The following is a 22,846-nucleotide window of genomic DNA, read 5'->3' as shown; positions in this document are numbered from 1 at the left end:
TATGAATTGTGCAGCACGTACGCACGTTTCTGCCCGGAACTGCTTATCTAGTGTGTGTTGTTGGCAGGAGGAGGACACAGTTAAAGGTAACACACAACAACACACGCTTCCCTTTAAACTTTAAAGCCCACAGCTCAGCTGGAGGGAGGAAGTGGGAGGAGGAAGAAACGTCTACAAAGCAACATTTGTGTTGTTTATTTGTATTCATTTATCGGTTTACGCAGACTCCAATTCCATTGCAGTTTTACGAGGTTTGTTAATTTATGTCACGACTGTGTTTGTTGTACTTGAGACACACATACGCGCATACTAGCTCTGGTCCCTATGAAGGAGTTCTCCAAGCTCCTTCTAAGGCTATGGACCAGCGCTAACGCGATACTAGCCTTGGATCAAGACTATCATAGATGTATTTTATCCTATGATTTTATCGAGTCTGACTTTTACTTTCGTATCTACTAGTCCTGGCTAGCACCCCCCAGTGCGTCCTGCACTTTCACCAGTAAAGCCCGTACTTCTCCGTACATGTTTAGAAAATATATATAAGCTGCTTACCCGGTTGCCCTAAATGTTAACTTGCCCTTCGGAGTCTTTGTGCAATGTATTAGTCCATATTGTTCAATAGATGAGTGTTTTAATCCCGTCTGTGTCTGATTCTGTCGGAAGTTCCCTGTCTTCCTCATTGGGCGGTAGTGACGGGGCGCATCCGGTGAAAGCCGGTATTACACTCAATGTAAACAGGACGTAAACGAGTGGGGAAAATGGCGTTCGGCCACAGACGGGATTAAAAAACGTATTTATTGAAAAATAAGGACAAATACATTGCGCAAAGCCTCCGAACCGTGAGTCAACATTTGGGGCAACTGGATAGTTTGACATATTAGACATGGGTGACCATCTTTTCCAAAACCCAAACCAGGACGGGACCCTTAATTAAGAGCTGTACTCTGTAACCTTTTAATGTTAATACAATACAACGTGTACAATGGGATGGGGTGGTTTGACACGACTGGTTCAGGTGGTACTGCCTGAACTGTCAAAATTAAAATTCTTCCCTGAGCAAGCAGGCTAATGGTTAAATGGTCGCATAAATACAGTGCAAATAAATCAATTTAGTGATTCAAAGAAACAAGGATACCAGGATCTGTGTAAACAACATGCTATCTAAATAACATACACTCACCAGCCACTTTAGTTGGTAGACTTGTCCAACTGAAAATCCCAGTGGATCAGCAGCCCATCACTAATAAAAATGTTCCCCATTCTGATGCTCGATTGGAAATGCAGCAGCTCGTCTTGACCATGTGAACACATGTCTAAATGCACTGATTTGCTGCCATGCTGATTAGAAAATTGCGTCACCTAGTACTTGGATAAAAAGTCGGAGTAGGTGGATAAAAAATAAAATACAACTAGAAAAAGTGCTCCTCAGAGCACAGGTCTCCACCATGTGTTTTACATACTGGAGGCGCTATAAAAGGCATAGGTGAAACATGCAGGGCAAAGGTTTTTCCTTGGCCGCTAGGGAGTGTGCATACAAAGTTTTACACAGATCGTTATAGGTAAAAACACGAATCGGCCTGTTATAGCGCCACCATGAGGCTGATCTGAAAGATTTCAAGTGGCATTTCTTCCTGGCCTAGTGAGAATATGCGTGAACATTTTCACGGAAATTACATACCGTGTTCATGATTTGAGGCATTTTGTTCAAAACGGAGCACTTCTGCAAACTTTGGAAGCCAATCTTAGCCAATCAGGATGGAATATGAAAAATCTGAAAGACACGTTTCGTTTAATGACTATGGAGATACTGTGTACCGATTTGCATGATGTTTGGAAAAAAGTACTGTCAAAAAAATGTTTTGCAAAAAGCGGCCTCCTGGTGGCGCTATAACAGGCCTATGTGAAGAATTTGGGGCAGAGGTTCTGAATTGGCATCCAGGGAGTGCACACACACACACACACACACACGGGACGGAAAGACGGACGGACGGGGTGCAAAACATAGTCTCGGCCATGCCTTTCGGCCAGGGGGAGACGAAGATGAAGAATACCCAGTGGTTCCCAAACGTCATAGCTCAAGACGTTTGCCCGGGATTCAAACTAACCACACGTAACCATAACGTTGTGTGTTGTCTCTGCAGACGCTGCCCACTCCACCACATCTCAGCCATGGCTGACAACATCCCGGCTGCTGCCTGCCGGAGTGAACGGGCTGCCAAGAGAATGAGACTGGACACTTACCATGTGAGTTTGTTTCACTATTTTAAAAGTTTTTGAAAATGCTTGAAAAACAATTGGACAACAGTTGAACATACAGCATTTTTGATTTTTTTTTGGACAATAATGACATGTCCAAAATAGCCACCAAACAGATGCCATGTTGAAAGTGGATGAAAAAGCAAGTTATGGATTTATGTTCAAAATGTGGAACTAGGTCCAAACAGACCTGGCCTCGTGCCACCCCTTGTGATCTTTGGTGCCATACTGTGTAGTCCATTGAAGTCCAGGAAGTACTGACATTCACCTCTGTGATGTCACATGGGTGGAAAACATATTCAAAATGAGCAGAACACACACACACACACACACACACACACACACACACACACACACACACACACACACACACACACACACACACACACACACACACACACACACACACACACACACACACACACACACAAAACACACCTCCAACATAACAATATCTTATCCTCAACTTAATTAAAACAGGATTTGGGTGCAAAATCTGTGAACTTACCCCTTTAAACTGTCATTGAGGGACTAATACACAAGGGGGAAAAAAGGACAGTTTCAAAGCCACCATTACCAGATCAGCAACATTATTCACAGTTGTTTATTTGTCTGATTATAAATCTTCCTCTGGATGTTGCCATTGCACCTCAGGACGATGGCGCCATTGCACGTCTACTACCCTCACTGGATGCTGAGATGTTTGAGGAACCCAACCATGCCAACAAGGTGTTAGAGGGCCTGAACAGGCTGCGCCTCAACAGTGCCTTGTGTGACTTGATCCTGTGCTGTGAGGGACAGGAGTTCCCCTGCCATCGTTACGTACTGGCCTCCTTCAGCCCTTACTTTGAGGTAAATACACACAACATTTATTGACCTGCTGCTGTTGGTAAGGGAATGACATTCAACTCTGCCTTTGGCTTTCATGTAAACGGAAGATCATCTAATTGTTGACACAATGTAAATAAGAAACCAGTGTTGGGTCCGGAGACCTCACAGGGGTTGCAGGTCTGCAACTCAGAGACTGTACAGTCACTGAGTTAAAATAACACAATATTTTATAGTGTAGATTGGGGTCCCAGAGATTAGATATATAGCAATGTATCAAATGGGGGTCCGTGGCCTAATGGATAACAAACTGGGGGTCCTTTAGACAGGGGTCGACATTAAGGCTTGTCCCACTTGTCCTGACAAGTAGGCTAATAAATCTTCAAGGACAAGTCCATTAAAATTTTACTTGTACTTTGGATTTTCTTCACTATAATGTGACGCTCATGTGAAGCATAACACTCTCTCGGTTTCACACCGTTGGATGGAGAAACATAGCACACTCTCGGTTACGCACTTAGACGTACTGTACTGTATATCACTCTCTCGGCGAAGTAGCACCCTCTCGGCTACGCACTGTTGTATCATGGAGAAGTATACTCATTGTTGTTGTTGTCCCATACATCATTATGCTTAGCTGTACATTTCTCAAGATTCAAAACTGATTTATTTTTATCTGTGGCTACATGCAACAACCTAGCTTTTAGCCACCAGGCAGTGTCAGTGTGTGAGTCTGGCAGAGAAGAGTGGTGGAGAAAAAAACAACGGATCATGCAGTGTCGCAAAAATTCTCTTATTTATATATTTTTATTTTCGTTCAAATCCCGTGCCGTCAAATAAAGCTTCGAAGCACCAAACTACTTGGGTCAGCTCTAAATATGTTTTTAAATGGCCATCAGCCTTCCTTATTCTCTAAATATATATATATATTGATAAATAAAAACACGGCCACATTATAGTGTTTTTTTGTGTGTGTTTTATGTTAAACAACCAATCGACCTAATGGTTCTGTGGTTAAGCGTAATCCATCTCATCCATATGAGCTAATCTTTACATGGACAAGTAACTTAAGTGCCTGGACAAGTGAATGGGAAATGTACAAGTGCCTCAAAAAGTTCTTGTCAATACGTGCTTTAAAGGTATAACTATGAACACTCCAAGCCAACCATTCATCTTTCCAATCTGCACAGGCCATGTTTACATCTGGCATGAAGGAGTCCACACAGGAAAGGGTGACCATCAGCGGAGTGGAACCTCAGACCATTGGTTTGTTGGTGAGCTACGCCTACACATCAAAGGTGTCCATCTCCGCGAAAAATGTGCAGGTAAGGTTATGTTTTATCATCATTAAACCTTATTCATTGTCTCCGTTTTTGTCCTACATAACCACGGTGCTTAACCCATTAAACTCCATGTCATTTGTGTCATTTTAGATTTTTGCTAAAATGCCCTTTGTTGATAAACATTTGGTCTAGGCCCTGCTGGCAGCATCAAACTTGTGGGACGTCGCGGCTGTTCGAGAGGCCTGCTGTCGCTACATGGGCCGTCACATGGACGCGAACAACTGTGTTGGTATTTACTGCTTCGCTGACGCGCACTCCTGTAAGATGTTGGAGAAACACAGCATGGATTACGTCTTAGAACACTTCAGTGTCGTCTACCAGCAGGTCAGTGATTTAGCGATCATTTTGTCTGTTGTTGTTGGCTCTATCTCCTATAACTTTGTGTTACTGCCATTGCTCAACCTTTTCACCACCACAACTCACCCAGATCATTGATCATTGGTCAGTGATTGAATATAATATTAATAAGCTACAGTCACGTGTCCCATATTTCATTGAACAAACTATCTATCACCAATGAGTACTTCAGAGGAGTTTGAAGTGTGGGAACTTAATCTATCAGCTAATGCAGTGGTTTCCAACCTTTGGTTTCCACCCACACACTCACCTGCACACACACTCACGTGTTTTGCAAACATATTAACCACTTAAGCCCTATACTTCTCCTCCGATGAATAGACAAAATAGCCTCTCTGCTGTTTATTATTTAGTATTTGAACTGAAACACTGAGCTGATCAACAGTATTTTGTTTCTATCCCTAGGAAGAGTTCCCCTCTCTCTCAATGGAAAGACTGACAAAGATTCTCGCCAGTGACCATCTCAACGTGCCCAAGGAGGACATGGCGTTTGAGGCTGCCATGTTATGGTTAGACAAGGATCCTGGCCGTAGCCAGAGCTTTGAAAAGGTCAGTTATAAAGGCCCCTGCAGACCAAACTGAGTTGTGTCCTGACTATTAGAGATAACGTTGGGAGATCAGATTTGGAGACGTTTGGTGTTATAAGGTGTTAACTTAAAACCCCATACGTTGTTGAGCGGTGTCCCTCAGCGCTCTATGCTATTGTATTTTCTGTTTTCATCCTACATTCAATTTCTTTGCTAAGACGCGTTGTAAGCTTATCGATCTGCTATTTTCTACGAAGGTTTTCCCAGAATACAGATGCTGGGGTTTAAGTTAAGGTTGCTCCTGCATACACAGTCTCTCTCTCTCTCTCTCGCTCTCGCTCTCGCTCTCTCTCTCTCTCTCTCTCTCTCTCTCTCTCTCTCTCTCTCTCTCTCGCTCTCGCTCTCGCTCTTGCTCTTGCTCTTGCTCTGCTCTCTGCCTCGCTCAATCTTTCTCTCTCTTAGTGTGTGCTGTCCCAATTCATTTTTCTGGTTTGCGCTTGGCAAATGTGAGAGAGCGACCACATACACACAGACAGACACACACTCTGATTTGCTCAGGCTGAACGAGACCAGCCATTGGGGCTGCAGGGTCAGATGGAACGACTCAGACGCAGTCGCCTCACTAGCACCGACGTCTATGTACACACACCAAACATACTAAAAAACGATTACCGGCCACAGCCTTTATTTTCTTCTCAATGCCCTGATTTTACCTAGTTTTTAATTTGACCCTTTAGCCTAGTAGGGTCCCATGTAATTGTTTGGTTGCTTTTGCTGTTTTAAGCCATGTTTTTAAACCCTGTAGCACTTTGAGATTTGCAAAAATGTATTATTATGTATTATTATTATAAAGTGTGTTATAAATAAAATGTATTATTATGTATTATTAACAGTTGTATAATGTTGTTCACCCAATAATATCTAGTTGGACTAGTAAATAACTATGTGTTAATAACTATGTGCTCTGTAAGGTACTAGAGCAGATCCGTCTGCCTCTCATCAGCCCGTCCTACCTCCACACTGTGAATGAGTCCCTGAAAGTGCTGAAGGAATACAAGGGCTGCCAGAGGTTCATCTCTGAGGCCAAGAAACGGGCCAGGACCCGGAGCAAGAACCAGGCCAAGCCCTGCGGTACGACACGCCCAGGCAGGACCACAGGTACCTTGCCTCACACATGCATGTTGTAACTGATGGTGGTGCAAAATAAAAAATACATCAAGGTTTTTTTCTGGCTGTATAGAAAAAAAATAGCAAGGTATGTAAAATAAAATGAAGCAAAAAATGTTTGCATCACAATTTCATTATTTGAATTTTACAATTCAAGCTTTGATATAGATCTTGTTGCTTTTGTGGAAAGATGTATAAAGATTTGTTGCTGGATTAATTCAGTGACTGCTAATTGGGCTATCAGAACATTTCATCTGACGACTTTTTACGAGCCTGGTGCTGTGTTTATGTTCTATTCCTCTTTATTGTGAAAATATCAGATCTACAAGCTTGTATATCTACTATTAGATCAAACATTTTGACGATCTTGGTGGTTAAAAAGATGACAAGCTTGTAGATCAGATCTGCAATTTTGGCTGATGTTCCCCTCAGAATATGGATGCTGGAGGGTTCAAAGTGGATAAATACATTTGGCAGGGTTCCCACAAAAGGTAGCTTTCCATCGCACCTGGTTGGCTGTTTAGCTTGTTTGGCCAGAGCAAATCGGTATTATTTTTTTCCCTCTCGTCTGCTTCTGGTGCAGGAGAAAGCCTAGATAAGCCAGAGACATTGCCCTTCGCACATTTGAACTAGAGCTGCGTGAGTGCGACCTAATGTATACAGGACGTCACGTGACGAAATTAATACAAATTAACAACATGTTGCACAGTGATACATTGTTAGGAGTTATACTGGAGTAAGAGCCTCGTTATTTCACCGCATGATTGCTACAGGCCTAGGAATGGGGTAAAATACTTAAAGGGGCTACACCATGAATGTAAAAAATATATATTATATATAAATATTGCCGCCTAATACTAATATTAAACAGGTTGTAAGCCTAAAAAAACATCCAGATATTTTTTTCTCACAATCTGACTGTCTGTCATTACAAGCTTTTTCAGCTGCAATACCAAAACGTCCTTTTGGGCAGAGGGGTGCTACTGAGCAATTCTGTCTGTCAATCATCACCCCCCCCCCGCCCTCCTCATCCCTTTTCCCCGCCTCCATTAGAATACGGCCCGCCCTTCGCCCAAAACAGGAAGGAAGTCCTTGTTGCCGTACATTTAGCGGGCTGGGGGCGGGACTAGAAATGCAAGTGATGTCACTTGCATTGCCATTCTGAGATGGCCTGTTCAGACACGCCCATTCTGAAAATCTCTGAAATGAGAATGAATGACTGAATGTTAAAAAATATATTTTTTGGGGTACAAGAGACACTGGGGAGCCCAAAAAAAAAAATTCATTGTTAAAAAGGTGTGATAACCCTGATTTGGTTTCTCCTTGAACTCTTAAATCTACTCTGTCTCACCCCCGTGCTCCCTCTCCCCCGCATGTTGAAGTGATTGTGACGATGGGCGGACAATGTTGTGCTAACTACTCTGACAAGATGAAGAGCTTTGATCTTCTGACCAACCAGTGGAAGACTCTGGGACCTCTGCCATCCATAGGGTTCGAAAGTTCTTCTGTGGTGATGTCAGGTGAGGAGAGGGCCGCCTGTCACAATTATTACATAATCGCCTAATGACAATTATTTTATATAACTAAAATTATTATTTTTGCATTATCATCATACATTTTCCAAAAATAGTGGAAATGGCAGATCTATGTGACGTGTTGAGAGCTTGTAGATCGTCTATTTCCACTATTTTAAAATAAGTGTATAAATAAAATTATTAAATATGTCATTTGGTTCTTATATATTGAAGTTATTTTATATAGTGAAAATAGCAGATCTAAAGCTCACTGCGACTAATTGGGATTCTAGAAGGGCTATTTTTACTTTAATTAAAAAATGTATCTATTTTTGTGATTTGGAGTCCCAAGAGTCCCTTCCTATAAATGTACTCGTGTCAAAAGTAAAATATTTCTATTTGAATTGTAGCAGAGTGAAAGTAATGAGCTAGGGGCAAAAAGAAGGAAAAAAACATACAAATGTGCTTAAGTACAGTACTCAAGTAAATGTACTTAGTTACTGCCCACCATTGCCTGTAATGAATCTTTCTGTGTTGCCTCTGAATTTTACACTGGACCTGTCTTGGCTTGATAAGATTCAGAATGAACTTTATTGTCACATCACAGGTTTACAGGTGTAAAGATGTGTGACCTGTTTTTGTGCGACCTCCATCGATTTTGTTGTTTTCTGAAAGAAGAAAATCAAAGATAACTGCATATATATGCACATAGCATAAACCAGCAGGTACAGTACTGTACAGAACTTGGGACAGGAGGCCATCCACAGAGCCTAGTCCCTCCACGTGCCAGAGCCTCCCCCGGTCCCGGCAGACTTAATTCTGGAGAAGCGGACTGAGAGGCCCTGCCTTTCCCTAAGAGGACTGACCGTGGGTAGCTACTGGGACGTAAGTCGGGGCTTGATCAGCCCTGGCTGGGTCACCTGGGCAAGGGTGTATGTTGCTGTAGTGTGTATGGGGGTAATTCAGTGATTCATTATCATTAAATGTCATGAATATCAATGAAATTATGTATCACCAGTTTACCTGTTTTTAATACAGATCAGTCTCATAAACTCTGAAGGATTTTGAATTCTTGGCTGAGGCTGGGTCATAGATCATCCAACAATATACAAAAGACAAACAAGTTTGATTTCTAATCAAGGAAGTTTATTAACTCAAAGGCATAAGCCATAGGAAATTAATGTTAATGTTCCAATACAGCCGTACAAGATGTAATTTCTGCTGTGGTCCCTGATTAGAACTTTGATATAGATCTTGTTGCTTTTGTAGAAGTCAAGATGTCAAGTCAAAATGTATAAAGATTTGTTGCTGGATTCATTCAGTGACTACTAATTGGGCTATCAGAACATTTCATCTGACGACTTTGTACGAGCCTGGTACTGTGTTTATGTTCTATTCCTCTTTATTGTGAAAATATCAGATCTACAAGCTTGTAGATCTACTATTAGATCAAACATTTTGACGATCTTGGTGGTTAAAAAGATGACAAGCTTGTAGATCAGATATGCAATTTTGGCTGTAGTTAATGTTAATGTTCCAATACAGCCGTACAATATGTAATTTCTGCTGTGGTCCCTGATTAGAACTTTATGTGCTAAAAATGGTATACTAATTGTTGTGAGCTTCTAGACAGAAAGAGATAGAAAGAGGGGAAGGTAGGTGAGGGCTGAAAGGAAATAGAGACAGAAGTTAAAGAGCCCTGTCAATAAGTTGATGAAAACAAGCCTAATACACATACAATCCTATTGCCGTTGCGCATCAGATGATGGGAACAGACCTGTGATTGACAGGGGTCACTTCTCAAGTAGCGTTCTGGGGCTGTTGGTATTTGTCGCCTGCCTCACTGCCTGCCTGCCTGGCTTTCTTCGACACTCCTTAAGTGCCAGCAAGTCTTCACTGTTAACAACAGCCGTCTTTTATTCTTCTTTAGAGTCTATATTCTTCACGAAAGAGAGATTGTAGGTGATACTTTCTCTCTTGACTTTCCACTTTCAACTGTCCACTTTCCACTTTCCACTGTCCACTGTCCACTGTCCACTTTCCACTGTCCACTGTCCACTTTCCACTTTCCACTGTCCACTTTCGACTTTCCACTGTTGTGTTGAAAGGCACAACTTTGATTCCTTTGCAGCAGATGAACGCAATATTTAATGACTTGAAAATGTCAATGAATCTTATAGTTCCCATTCAAATTGAACAAAACAAGAATACACCTAGCTGACACTAAGACAAGAGAAGGGGAGGATAACATAGATAAGACCAGACAAGACGAGGCCTAGACTGGACTGGGTATTGGTCATAAAGAGATGGTCTTTTATTCTCCATCCTAAATACCATGTGAAACTCAATCCTCTCCCTGTCATTGGCTGAAACACAGGAAGGTATGTTTAGAAAGAAAGGGGGGAAGAAGATAAATCTGAGCCCACAACAACAACAACTAATTAACTCAACCTAAAGTTGATTCTCTTACAAGGATTTATTCATTATATTATCGATATTCTCCCATTGTAAGTTAGTGTCACACATCTGGTTCCTATTTAAAAGAATATTGGAAATATAATGAATAATAACAATCAAATGATAATATAAATGTACCTTCATGCATAAGTGAAAGTATGATAAACATTTGCACTTAATCATACTTGAATGTTACAAATATAACAGCAAGCTTACACAGTAGGACACGTAATAACCACTTGTTTAATATGGATTAATAACTATGAACGTATGAAAAGAACTCTGCCTCCAATCTTTGAGGAGTGCTTGAGGATCGATGATATCAAGGTCATAGGTCGCAGGCCATTTGGTTGGAAGCGGAGCTGCAAATTATGGCATTATTTCCACTTAAATTTGTCCCAAGTTTGTGTCCTGATATCATGGTTCCATGTCAGCGACATCGTCAATCCTAGCCAGTGGGTCTAGGAAACTCTGTGTGTATGTGCGTGCACATCAGTATATCTGTGCGTGGGCACGTAGACCGCAGGATGTGTGTAAACAGAGCTGTTTGGGGCATTTGACCTCTGGGGTCAACGGCTCCTTCTTCATATGCTTGTAGAGTTGTGTGAATGGTTTGATCATAGTGGAATATTAAATTGATAAACCCCCCCCCCCCCCAAGTTACTACATTGCGAGACCCGAAACACCCGTCAACCCCAGGCTACAACACTGATGATACGTCCCAGGTGCATCCACAACACGTGATGCTTTTTATTTATAATTCATTGTATGTACATGAGGTTGGACATAAGATGCGAGCTGGTGACACTTCGGTAGGTCCATATTGGCAGCAGGCATGTACTCTGTACATGAGATTAGACATTAACGTGCAAAAGATTTTCAACCTATTGTCAGGTTCACAGGTCAGGCCTTGTTCAACAGTGACAAATGAACCATCATAATAACATAGATCTAATCATTCAAGTTGTGTTTATATATTAACATCTTTATTTCTTTGACAATCATCAAGGCATAACTCGTTTTAATTCTGCTCTTCACCCACCATAGGCTCTACTGTGTATTTGGCCAGAGGAGCTTCATCTCTTGCAGGATACAATAGGGAGATGTGGCGCTATGACGTTACCCGTAACTCATGGTTGAAGATGGCTCCCATGAATGAAACAAGGCGTCTCTTGAGTAAGATCGGCAAACTATGGCATTCAATTTAAAGTTATACTGTGTGTAACATTTTTAATTCAACAAAAGTTAATCAGGTACTGCTACTTAAGTAATGTAAAGTATACATGATGTGAACATGCACAGTACAGTACATCATTATCACTTAATTATATCCTTCAACTTCTTGTTTATGTGTAAAAATGACTGGATATACAGGTTGTGTAGCAATTTGTAGCAATTGTAGAAATATTCTACCTTAATTGTCGAATGTTTAAGCACGTTCTAATCATGTATACTTTACTTAAACATTTTCCAAATATATTTGTTTTAACATTTTGAAGAAAATAGCCAATTTAACACAGAGGTTCCCCCCCATGACAAAATCTTGGCCCCCCTCCTGACAGAGGCTAAAATCGCCTATAGGTGACACTATTACACTTTTACTCTGGAAGTTAAAGATTTAAGACGACTTTTCTAATATATTTTTTAACATTTTGGACAACATAGCCAATTTTACATCAAGGTGCCCACCTATCCTGTATCCTCTGTAAATAGCAGGTGAGCTGGGCTCACAGATCAACAGAACAAACAAAATGTCACCATATGGCTAATACAGTGCAAATACATCCTCCTATATTATGAACACTGAATAGCAACCGTACTCCATCTGCAAAGTAGCCTACTTAAGCCAATAAAACAATTAGACTAGCAGACAGTTGAAAAGTAAGCAAAACAAACAATTTAACTAAGAATGTAAAAGTCACTTAAATCACTCTTTCCCCCATTCTGATGCTTGGTTTGAACTGCATCAGTTCAGTTCAAGTTGAATTTAAAATGACTGTTTAAGAATAACCTCTAAAAGTGCTGTTGCCTAGGTTTACCCAAGGAGGTGCTGCATATTGCACATGGCCATGGTCATCAGTTGTAATGATCAGGTTTATTGATTTTTTACACATAGGCCTGGTGATGATGGACGGCTATGTGTATGCAGTGGGTGGCCGGGGGAAGGACTCCATGGAGCGCTACGACCCCAGCACCAACACCTGGCAGCTCATCAAATGTGTCGGGGTGGCAGTCTATTGGGATTGCAATCTGCCTCGCGTGGTCGCACTAGATGGACTGCTCTATTTTATTGGTATGGAACAGGTTTGCACGCCAGTCGTTTCAGCCTACTGAAGAGTAATCAGGGTTCAATTTGCTGGAGGGGGGGTGCTCTGCTTTAGATACCCCCCATGCTATTTGTTGTACGACAACATACTGTATACTGTATAGGGCTTAAGTGGTTATTTGTACAAATCGAACCCTGAGCATAATGGTTAACTGAAAATATCCAAAACCTTTGGTATTATTATGTGTTATCCTTCTCCTGTTGATACTGTGTGTGTGTGTGTGTGTGTGTGTGTGTGTGTGTGTGTGTGTGTGTGTGTGTGTGTGTGTGTGTGTGTGTGTGTGTGTGTGTGTGTGTGTGTGTGTGTGTGTGTGTGTGTGTGTGTGTGTGTGTGTGTGTGTGTGTGTGTGTGTGTGTGTGTGTGTGTGTGTTGCACGTGCGCTACCTTCCTTTCTTCCGGGCTCTAGGTGGCACTCCTTCTAATAAGTCAAACCCAGCCCAGGTGGCCAGTTACAATCTTGAAAAATCTGTATGGAAAGAAGTCACTCCTATGCTGATTCCCCGTGATAAACCAGCTGTCTGCACTCTAAATGGAAAGATCTACCTTATAGGTATCATACCTGTTCTTAAAGATCTATCGTTGCTGTCGGGCAGAAACCAGCTAACTTCATTTCTTTCGCAAATCAGTGCTATTGAACACCCTTAACTCCACCAAAGGTGGGTGGATTTAGCTGGTTTTGCTGACTCCAGGCTCCACACCACTTTGACCCCCAACCTCATTGTGAGCTTGGAGGTCCATTCAGCTGTTCTTATCAATGATGATCAAAACCTCCAAACTCCACTTTTTGTTTTTTCATTTCTTGAAAAATGAACGTTTTTGGAGTTGGCTGGTTTCTGCCCGACAGCAGAAATATACTGTAGGTATTATACCTGTTCTTAAAGATCTACCTTATAGAGAAGTGCACATAACTTTTTTGGTCTAGTTTCTCAGGGGGGCACTTACTTACGCACCCTAACATTTTCCTTGTTTATTTTTTGACATAGAAATAAGCCTTTATGACCAAATACGAGGCTACAATGCAAGCGTTTCAGTGCTGATTTTAGAGCACACTACACAATTAAGTGCAACAGAGCAATTATGAATATTTTTTGCCGCATTTAAAAGCAATAAATCCGTTAAGAAAACTATATGACAGCAGATTGCTTATTTTAATTGGCGAAAATACATCAGACTGCAGACTGAACGTGTGTGTAGAACTACATGAGTGCAACGCTACTGTATCAAATGAGCTGTGCAGCACAAAATGCACATCCAGTAGTCGAAGACAAAATAAATGACAGTAAAGACAATAGAGAAAAGACGCCCATTGTATACCTGATGATTGCACAGCAAGCGTTTTATTGGAGCTAAAGCTCTGTGCGGACGTCTTTCCTCTACCGCAACGTTAGCCCATTTTAGCCAGAAATTAAGCACTCACCTGTAGATGCTGCGGAGGTTCAAAGAGTTTAGCACACTTCCAAAGTGTGTAGGCTACATTGTTTAAGTCACATGAGAATTGTTTCCATATCGTAAATATGAACTTTGGCCAAAATATTTTTGTATAATCCATGTGGGTTCTTATTTACTTTCAACCAGCACCTTGACAGCCTGTCATGACAGCTTGGTTTCAACAGAAACAGAATTTCTCTAAAAACGGTGGATTTCAAATTATGAGCCACTAGAAATGATTAGTCAACACTAGTTTTATGTTTTTTTTAGTCTACTTAGAAGTAGTAGATGGATATTTAAGGTATGTGACACCAGATCTTGTAACTGGCGCTATAGATAAATGGTTTGTACTGGCATTGGTACGCAAGAGCCTTTCTTTTAACATTTATTTTGAGCGCGCACTTACGCACCAGTTATGTGCACCCCTGCTTATAGGTATCATGCCTGTTCTTCGTCAGTGGTGGAAGAAATACTCAGTGTTTACCAGAAAGTAGAAATACACTGTTACAAGTAAAAGTCCTGTATTCTAACTTTTACTTTTTTATTAAAAAGTGCGTAAATATTGGCATGAACATATTCTTGGAGTACCAAACATAAGAGCACTCATTAGTCATTATGCAGAATGGCCCTTTTCAGAAACATCTTATTGGGATTGGATGTGGATATGTCCATCACATTAATGGTTAATTAAAATGACTGTGTGCTGCTGAATAGCTTAATCTAAATCATTACACAATTTATCAGTTAATATTTGTTTTGTATTTATCTTATTCTGCAAAGTAACTAAAGCTGTCAACTAATTATAGTGGGGTAAAAATGTAAAATATTTTCCCCAGAGATGTAGTGGAGTAGAAATAAAGGGTAACTATTTAAACACTTCTGAAATATTTAAGTAAAATAAAAGCACCTCAACATTGTACAAATGCAACTCCCCAAATACTGTAGTCATATGGGCAGATGCGTCATAATTAGGAAAATGATGACTCACCACAAACTGTTTTGGCACAGTACAGCAGAGTACTTGGGGAAATGTATTTAGTTACTCTCTTCCACCGCTCTTAGTTCCATAATGGACTCACTTCAACTTAAAGGGATATTTCACTTTCCAAAAAACTTTAGGTAATTTTATCGTCTACTCAGGCTTTTTTGAGCCCCCCAGACCGTTTTTAAGTTGCTTTATTCAGTATTTAGATATTTGATATTCATTTTAACATGTTAGATTCATCAAAAACACCCGTCCTTGGTTCTGGTGACTCACACTGCCCTCCTAATATGCGAGGGGGCTGTGTTTTTGCGATAACTTTTTTTTTTTTTTTTTTTTTACGAAAAAGATTAAATACAATTAATAAAAAAATAATAATAAATGAAAAAAGTAATTAAAAAAAAAGAAAAAACGCGCCCCCCTCGCGTATTAGGAGGACACGGTGAACCAAGGAGGGGTGTTTTTGATGAATCTAACATGTTGTTTGAAGTTTTTATTTGAAGAGTTTGAAGTTTTAATGGGTTTGTATAGGAAGGGGGCGTGTCTGATAAAATGAATATCAAATATTTAAATACTAAATCAAGCAACTTAAAATGGTCTGGGGGGCTCACAAAAGCCTGAGTAGACGATAAAATGACCCAACATTTTTTTGAAAGTGAAATATCCCTTTAACTGTAGTTTGGGAACCCAATAGAGCCCACTGACAGTCACTATCCTGTGCATTCTTGTTGATCAAATAGGTGGTACAAATATCAAGGACAACATGGAAAACACGATGGAGTGCTACAACCCCAAGACCAACCAGTGGAGTCTTTGTGCCCTCATGCAAGAGCCACGCAGTGAGCCTGGCGTGGTGGTGGTGGATGGAAAGATCTGCGTGCTAGGAGGGAGGCAAGCGGTGCCAGAAGCGTCTTACAACGGGTAAGATGCTGCTGGAGGCCTGTCACCATCATCATGACATTTCATGATTAATACCAATTGGTATTGTATTCATCATTGTTATCCTTCATTAGTCACATTTACAAGGAGGTACATTGTAGGGAATGAGCAACACAACAAAACTCTTGTTTTGAGCTTCAAGTGCTGGCAGGTGTGTGCCAGTCACAGGTGTGTGACTGGCACCTGAGCATGGGTCTCGCAACTTTGTTGAGTTTGTGTATGCTCCAAGCAGCAACACTACCATAGAAAGATGCCACGTTTGCCCCTTCAAGATAAGGCCTGTTTGGGGAACCATAGGTTTCCTTCCAGAGATTTACAGGCAAGATTTGCACAATGGTACCAAAGATGGATGTCAAAGTTGAAGGACCTATGCTCAGGTGCCAGTCACACACCTGTGACTGACACACACCTGCCAGCAGATGATGCCAGGGCCGATACCAAATCATGCGTAATCTGCGTAAAGAAACACCAGCTTCACTTGCCCTATTGCACGGGCCTTATCCTGAAGGGACAAATGTGGCATCTTTCCATGGGGCAGTGTTGCTGCTTGGTTCATACACAAACTCAACAAAGTTGCAAGACCCATGCTCAGGTGCCAGTCACACACCTCTCAGCAGGTGTGTGCTGGCAGGTCACTCAAAACAAGAGCAATTACCAACAGGAGCATATTGGGGGATTTTGGCAAATGTTTTGGAGACGCTACCAACAGGTTTAGCTCATTCCACGATTGCACAATCCTTACAAGTTATACCTCTTTGTAAAGGTGACGATAAAAAACGATATAAAATACAATACCAATTGTAATTATTAAAGGAGAGAAATAATCGACCAAAGTTACAGTACGTTTCCGAATTTTTTGTGACCAGTTTACATAGAAACGACAATCATTTTATACAGAAAATGTTTTAAAATGTATGAACATTATGCGATTATCTCAAATAATTGTGATTATGTCATAATTGTGACTTGTCCTGAGAATTCTCTCATGGCTATTGGTCTCTCTTCGTGCAGGCTTCCCAACAGCATTGAGCGCTACTGCGAAGCAACGGACTCGTGGGAAACCGTGGGAAAGATGCTCAATGCTCGCCACTGTCCTCGCTACGATCTAAACTGCGTGACTTTCAGGCTGAGGGATGACTTCCCAACTCCAGCTGATGATCATGATTATGATTATGAAGATGATGATGTGGAGGAGGTTGATAGTGATGGTTCTTTATTCAATTGGTCATGATAAGGATGACGATGACAAAGGAGCTTTCAGTTTTTTCAATATTCACAATAGAGCATTCCGGAGGAATATGTGGTATTGGTAGTGGAAATAAATGTTCTTGGATTCATGAGCCCTGACGTCCCTACCACCACTGGATGTACACTACTGTAGCGTGACAGTTGCCTGCTTACTTTAACCCTATTGAGCGGAGTCCCTCAGGGTTCTGTACTAGTGTATTTTCTGTTATTGTGGGGAAAACTTTCACTGAAAATAGCCACAATGCAACGCAACACGTCGGGTTGTGAGTTTGACGATCTGCTATTCAGTGAAAGCTTTCGGATGCTGGGGTTTAAGTGGTTAACTTAATATTTCTTTATAGGCAGCTCTCCACCGCACCGATTTCGGGCAGACTCAGCGTTAGAAAGCGTCTGCTGCCGACAAATTGTTGTCAGATAGCGTCGTTCCGTCGAGCATGTTCACTCTTTGGGCCGACCGGTACAGCCGTGGGTTAGTGAAGAGAGGGGAGAGAGGGGGTGAGGGCTCTGTAGAGCACCCTGATTGGTTGTTTTGCTTGTTTGGTCAGACAGGCTCCGTAGAGCCTAAATAATCCAGAGACATTTGCCCTTCGCACTTTTGAATTAGATACCATATTCTCAATCTCAACTCTCAATTCCTATACCCATCGATCAACTCCAAAGCAAAGCAGTAGGCTACGATAGTGCAAAAATGTTCGGTGATTATGTTTTTTGTCGGAGCTGAGTGTTGCCAGATTCTGTGAATGAAACGAGCAACGAGGTCTATGAAAACAAGCCCAAAAGAAGTGACCAGTTTCACCACTTGAGCCCTATTAAATCAACTATTTTCAAAAATAATATTGAAAGTAAGCCCAAATAAGCAACTGCACTTCAGAAACAAGCCCAGGCAACCTGCAACTATGAATATTTACAAGTGATGTACAGGAAAACAAGCCAAAAGTCGCTTATAATAAGTAGACCTGGCAACACTGGCAAGATCTTGCAGGCCAGCGGTGCTACCAGCTCTTGCCTCTTAAGGCATTAGTTGGTCTAGTTGGATCTAAAGACAAACTGGCCCAAATCAGGGAAATGTTTCACAATGGTAAGGTTCACATTTTGAGCTTCTCTGAGACCAAACTTGATGATTCAATAACGGACTCTGAGATTGAAATAGAAAATTATACAGTCATCAGAAATGATAGGAACAGACATGGGGGTAGTGTATGCATGTATGTACATAAGGACACTAACTTTATCACTCGTTCTGACCTGACTCATGAAGCTATTGAAACTCTGTGGGTTGAGATCATTTTTGAAAGTGCTAAACTTGTGATTGTCGGTACCATCTACAGACCTACTGATCCGACTGATTTCTTTAGCTAAGGTGGACGGTGCTGAGAAAATTCTTATCAGAGATTGGAACACTATATATGCTCCGAAAAGAAGCATCCGTGTTCAAATCCTTCAGTAGGTTTTGTGATCTGCACAGCCTCCATCAGCTAATTACCCAACCCACAAGGGTGTGTGATTCCACTCAAACTACCATAGATCTCATTCTAACAACGGACAGGTCCAAAATCCTCACAAGTGGGGTTTTAGTTTGCAGACTAAGTGATCATTATATGATCTTTTGTACCCAAACAAAACAAAAACCTAAGGCCGGCTGTCACAAATGTCTTATCTAGATCCCTCAAAGACTACAAAAGTTAGGCCTTTAATCACAGTCAGGAGAGACAGGACTGGTCTGATGAACTAAACAGCACACAGGTAGACGAATCATGGCATGGCTTCAAAACCAAATTCCTTTCAATTTTGAATAGCATGGCTCCCATGAAAACCAGCAGGGTCAAAACTCGCTCGGAGCCATGGATTAATTCGGACATACTTACTGCTATGAAAGTCAGAGACCAAAAGTGCTCTGAAGTTCATAAATGTAAGACCAAGCTCTCCAAACGTTTCAACAATGATCTCCAAACCCACTTTGTTAATCTCAAAAAACAGTGCAATAAGCTAAAAAACAAGGTAACTGACATGACCAGATAAAGAAAAAACTACCTCGATGATAAAATTGAAGAAAACGCAAACAAGCCGTGAAGGAGTGTAAAACCCTACTCTCCTTCAAAACCGCCCTAAAACGGTACCTACAGGTGGCTGCAATTCTAAACTGGCCCCTGTTTAAAAGTCAAAGCCTAGCCCCCCCCTCAAACTGTTTACTGTATATATATTTTTGTTTTTCTTATTTTTTTATGATGTTCTGCATAGTAGTGTATAACTGTCTGACATTTCATGTCTTTATGAATTGAGTACAAAGGACCCCAATGGAAACAAGGCATAGGCTTTCTTGGGTTTAAAATCATCAAAAAGAAATATTAGCTGACCTTGTATTGAATTGTACTTTCATGTGCAAACTTCTAATAAAGTATTCAATCAATCAATCAACTAGATTGTGTTTTTGCTCTCTACATCGTATCAATTGATAACGTTATTATAATTGAATTGTATTTTCTTGGGGAAAATGACCCAGAGTTTGTTCCAATGCTTCAGTTAATTGTCCATAAATGTACAAAATAAGAAACATTGTGATCTGCTATTAAAGGAGTAGTTCACCCAAAACATTACTTATTTTCTATTAATTACACACCCCATGAAGCCTTGAATATATGGACATTATGTTTTTTTTGTTGAGTTCCTAAGCCAATAATTTGATGGTGTAATTTGGTGTGTAATTGATAGAAAATAAGTATTTGTTTGGGTGAACTACTCCTTTAAAGTCCTTTGACACAAATGACACTATTCACACCATTAAACTATGACTATATGAACCAACATTCATTAATTGTATGATTTGCCTCTGAACATGTGGAGCGTCAGTATTATAAAGTATGGAAAAAAGTTTAAATAAGTAAGTCCCTAAACATTCTACTCGAGTTAGAGTATAGTACTTGAGTAAATGTACTTTTTAGTTACTTGCGGATTTCAGGGTCGTATACGGAGAGAACACAAGGCCTGTGTGTGTGTGTGTGTGTGTGTGTGTGTGTGTGTGTGTGTGTGTGTGTGTGTGTGTGTGTGTGTGTGTGTGTGTGTGTGTGTGTGTGTGTGTGTGTGTGTGTGTGTGTGTGTGTGTGTGTGTGTGAGAGAGAGAGAGAGTGTGTAGGCTACTTGTATTACTACGCTTTTGTGAGGACCAAATTGAGAAACCATAATTTTCCTGATCTTCAAAAGATGGTTTTATGGTTAAAAAAATAATGTTTTAGTTAGTCTTACAATTAGGAAACGGTTCAGGCTGAGGTTAAGGTTAGAGTTAGGCATTTATAAGTTAAGTTTTAGTCGTTGGAATTATGCCTGATTTACACTTAGTGTCCTGCACCGGAAATAGCAGGGCTATACACAAAAACCTTTTAAAATAACAGATCTACAAGCTCACAGATCGGCTATTTTCAAATGACCGAAATGTATATAGGGCTGAAGTGGTTAATGTGTGTTTTCTAATAATAATCAAAATCTACAAAGTAACTAGTAAGTTTTCAAATCATTTTAGTGGGTAAACGTATGATATTTACCTCTGAGATGTAGTGGAGTAGAAGTAAAAGTACTGACAATTGGAAATACTTCAGTACAGTAAAAATACCTCAAAATTGTAGTTCAGTACTTGAGAAAATGCACTTGGTTACACCACTGCCACACACACACACACACACACACACACACACACACACACACACACACACACACACACACACACACTGTCACAAGATATTCCATGCACGGAACTCTTTCTTCATTCACTGAAACTCACAGTTTGAGATTTTTGGAGGGTTGCAAGTATTTTTGGTAATCAATCAATAACTCAGTAATTCAGAATCACAATAAGAAACACTGGGATCGGCTAATGATAATGTTTGTTTACACAAATAACACTATTGACAGCTTTTTTAACTATAACCACATACCGTTTAAGTCACAGTAATGGCCACCAATTTGAACCAGCACACTGTGTGGCTTTTGTTCCCATATATACCGGTAGACATGAACGTGATAATCATCAGGGTTTATCTCACTGTCCAAAACACTGGACCAGAATTCTAAGTGTTTCATTAAGAATAATAACAAATCAAATCATTTAAGAAATACATAGTCTAAGAAATTCCATAAATTAGGAAAAAGAAACATTTAAGAAGTAGTGAAAAAAGCAGATCTACAAGCTTTCACCCATGCAGGCCCCATTGGTCAGTTCAATTCAATTAAATTCAAAGGGGTTTTATTGGCATGAGAAAACATATGTTTACATTACCAAAGCAAAAGTGGAACAAACAATCCAAACAAAATAATGTATGTACAATTAAAAGGGGTTAAAGTTATGTGTAGCTAAACAGAGCTGTGTTACATTGCAACTTAGGAAAAAAACGAACTTAGAAAACAATATGATTTTTTAGCAGCATTTGCTGTCAGAAATAGTCTCTCTCTCTCTCTCTCTCTCTCTCTCTCTCTCTCTCTCTCTCTCTCATACACAGTCGCACGCACGCACGAGCACGTTTCTGCCCAGAACTACTTGTGTGGTGTGTGTTGTTGTCAAGAGGACGCAGTTAGAGGTTACACACAACACTTCTACCTTTAACGGATGCATTAGGCGTGTCTAGACTGATATCATCACTGAACAAGTAATGGAAAGCAGTCTTTTCATTGGCTGAAAGCCAGCTGACTCGCAATCAGTGCATGTGTTGCAGCTGCGCAGGCAATACACTGAAGTCAGTGACAACTGATGATTGAAGGCTGTTCTGAAGCACAGTAGATGCAAATACGTCAAGTAAATAGTCATGCCTCCAGTCAAAAAAGGAAAATCAGGGTCTCAGAAAAGAAAAGAAAGACTAGAAAGACAAAGAAAGCAGTGTAAGGGGAAACAACTCCTTACTAATTTCTTCCAAAAGACAGGTGAGCACTGAGCAGTGAGTGAACAACACACACAACTAAAGCCAGATGTGTGTGTGTGTGTGTGTGTGTGTGTGTGTGTGTGTGTGTGTGTGTGTGTGTGTGTGTGTGTCGGATAGATAGATAGATAGATCTATCTAACTAACTACTTCTGCCAGGACTCTTTATCAGGTGAATGAAAATATTATCAAACTCAACTGATGGTCATGTTTGAGGGTTATTAGTCCAGACATCAGCAGGCTGTCTTTATGGACATTCTTTACGTTCACAAAGTGTTAATTTGTGCTTATAACGTGCTGGAGCACTTGGCTGAAGTCTGCAAATATAGTTGGCTGACATAAAAAGGGTCCATTTGTATACTCAGAATAAGTGAGTTGTATTAGCCTGCCCTATGCCTGGAGGGAGTGATAGGTGGGTCTGGCCACACGTGGCTAGGTAACTGGAAGAGTGGGCACCTGATAAGTCTGGGCATCTCACTGTTAATTTAGCTTTTTTCCCCCTCCAAAATATAAAAAAAACAAGTATACATGATACTTGAATATTTGATATTTCAACAATTGCTACAAAACCT

At 40.6% G+C, this 22,846-nt stretch overlaps 1 protein-coding gene across 1 annotated transcript; it reads left to right on the top strand.

The window, feature by feature from the left end:
* The first annotated feature begins 153 nt into the window (after positions 1-153).
* Positions 154-19,699, top strand: LOC311042925 (kelch-like protein 21). The gene is made up of 13 exons (XM_084054027.1): positions 154-251; positions 2,142-2,244; positions 2,911-3,108; positions 4,275-4,409; positions 4,560-4,751; positions 5,190-5,333; positions 6,283-6,469; positions 7,861-7,998; positions 11,497-11,625; positions 12,566-12,742; positions 13,183-13,326; positions 15,927-16,107; positions 17,137-19,699. The coding sequence occupies exons 2-13, from the start codon at positions 2,170-2,172 to the stop codon at positions 17,354-17,356; spliced, it is 1,920 nt and encodes a 639-aa protein (XP_083910153.1). The 5' UTR covers positions 154-251; positions 2,142-2,169; the 3' UTR covers positions 17,357-19,699.
* The last annotated feature ends 3,147 nt before the right edge of the window (positions 19,700-22,846 follow it).

This window comes from Gymnoscopelus microlampas, assembly GCF_963454915.1.
Source record: "Gymnoscopelus microlampas genome assembly, chromosome: 4".
Lineage (NCBI taxonomy): Eukaryota > Metazoa > Chordata > Actinopteri > Myctophiformes > Myctophidae > Gymnoscopelus > Gymnoscopelus microlampas.
Note: the sequence above shows the minus strand (reverse complement) of the source record. Positions and strands in the feature narration are given on the sequence as shown.

What these genes read in the sequence shown, in the direction of transcription:
- LOC311042925 (XM_084054027.1), top strand. Translation starts at nt 2,170, where the DNA reads ATGGCTGACAACATCCCGGCTGCTGCCTGCCGGAGTGAACGGGCTGCC. An exon ending in GTAGCCAGAGCTTTGAAAAG is followed by an intron (nt 5,334 to 6,282) that starts GTCAGTTATAAA and finishes GTGCTCTGTAAG; the next exon opens with GTACTAGAGCAGATCCGTCT. An exon ending in TTCTTCTGTGGTGATGTCAG is followed by an intron (nt 7,999 to 11,496) that starts GTGAGGAGAGGG and finishes CACCCACCATAG; the next exon opens with GCTCTACTGTGTATTTGGCC.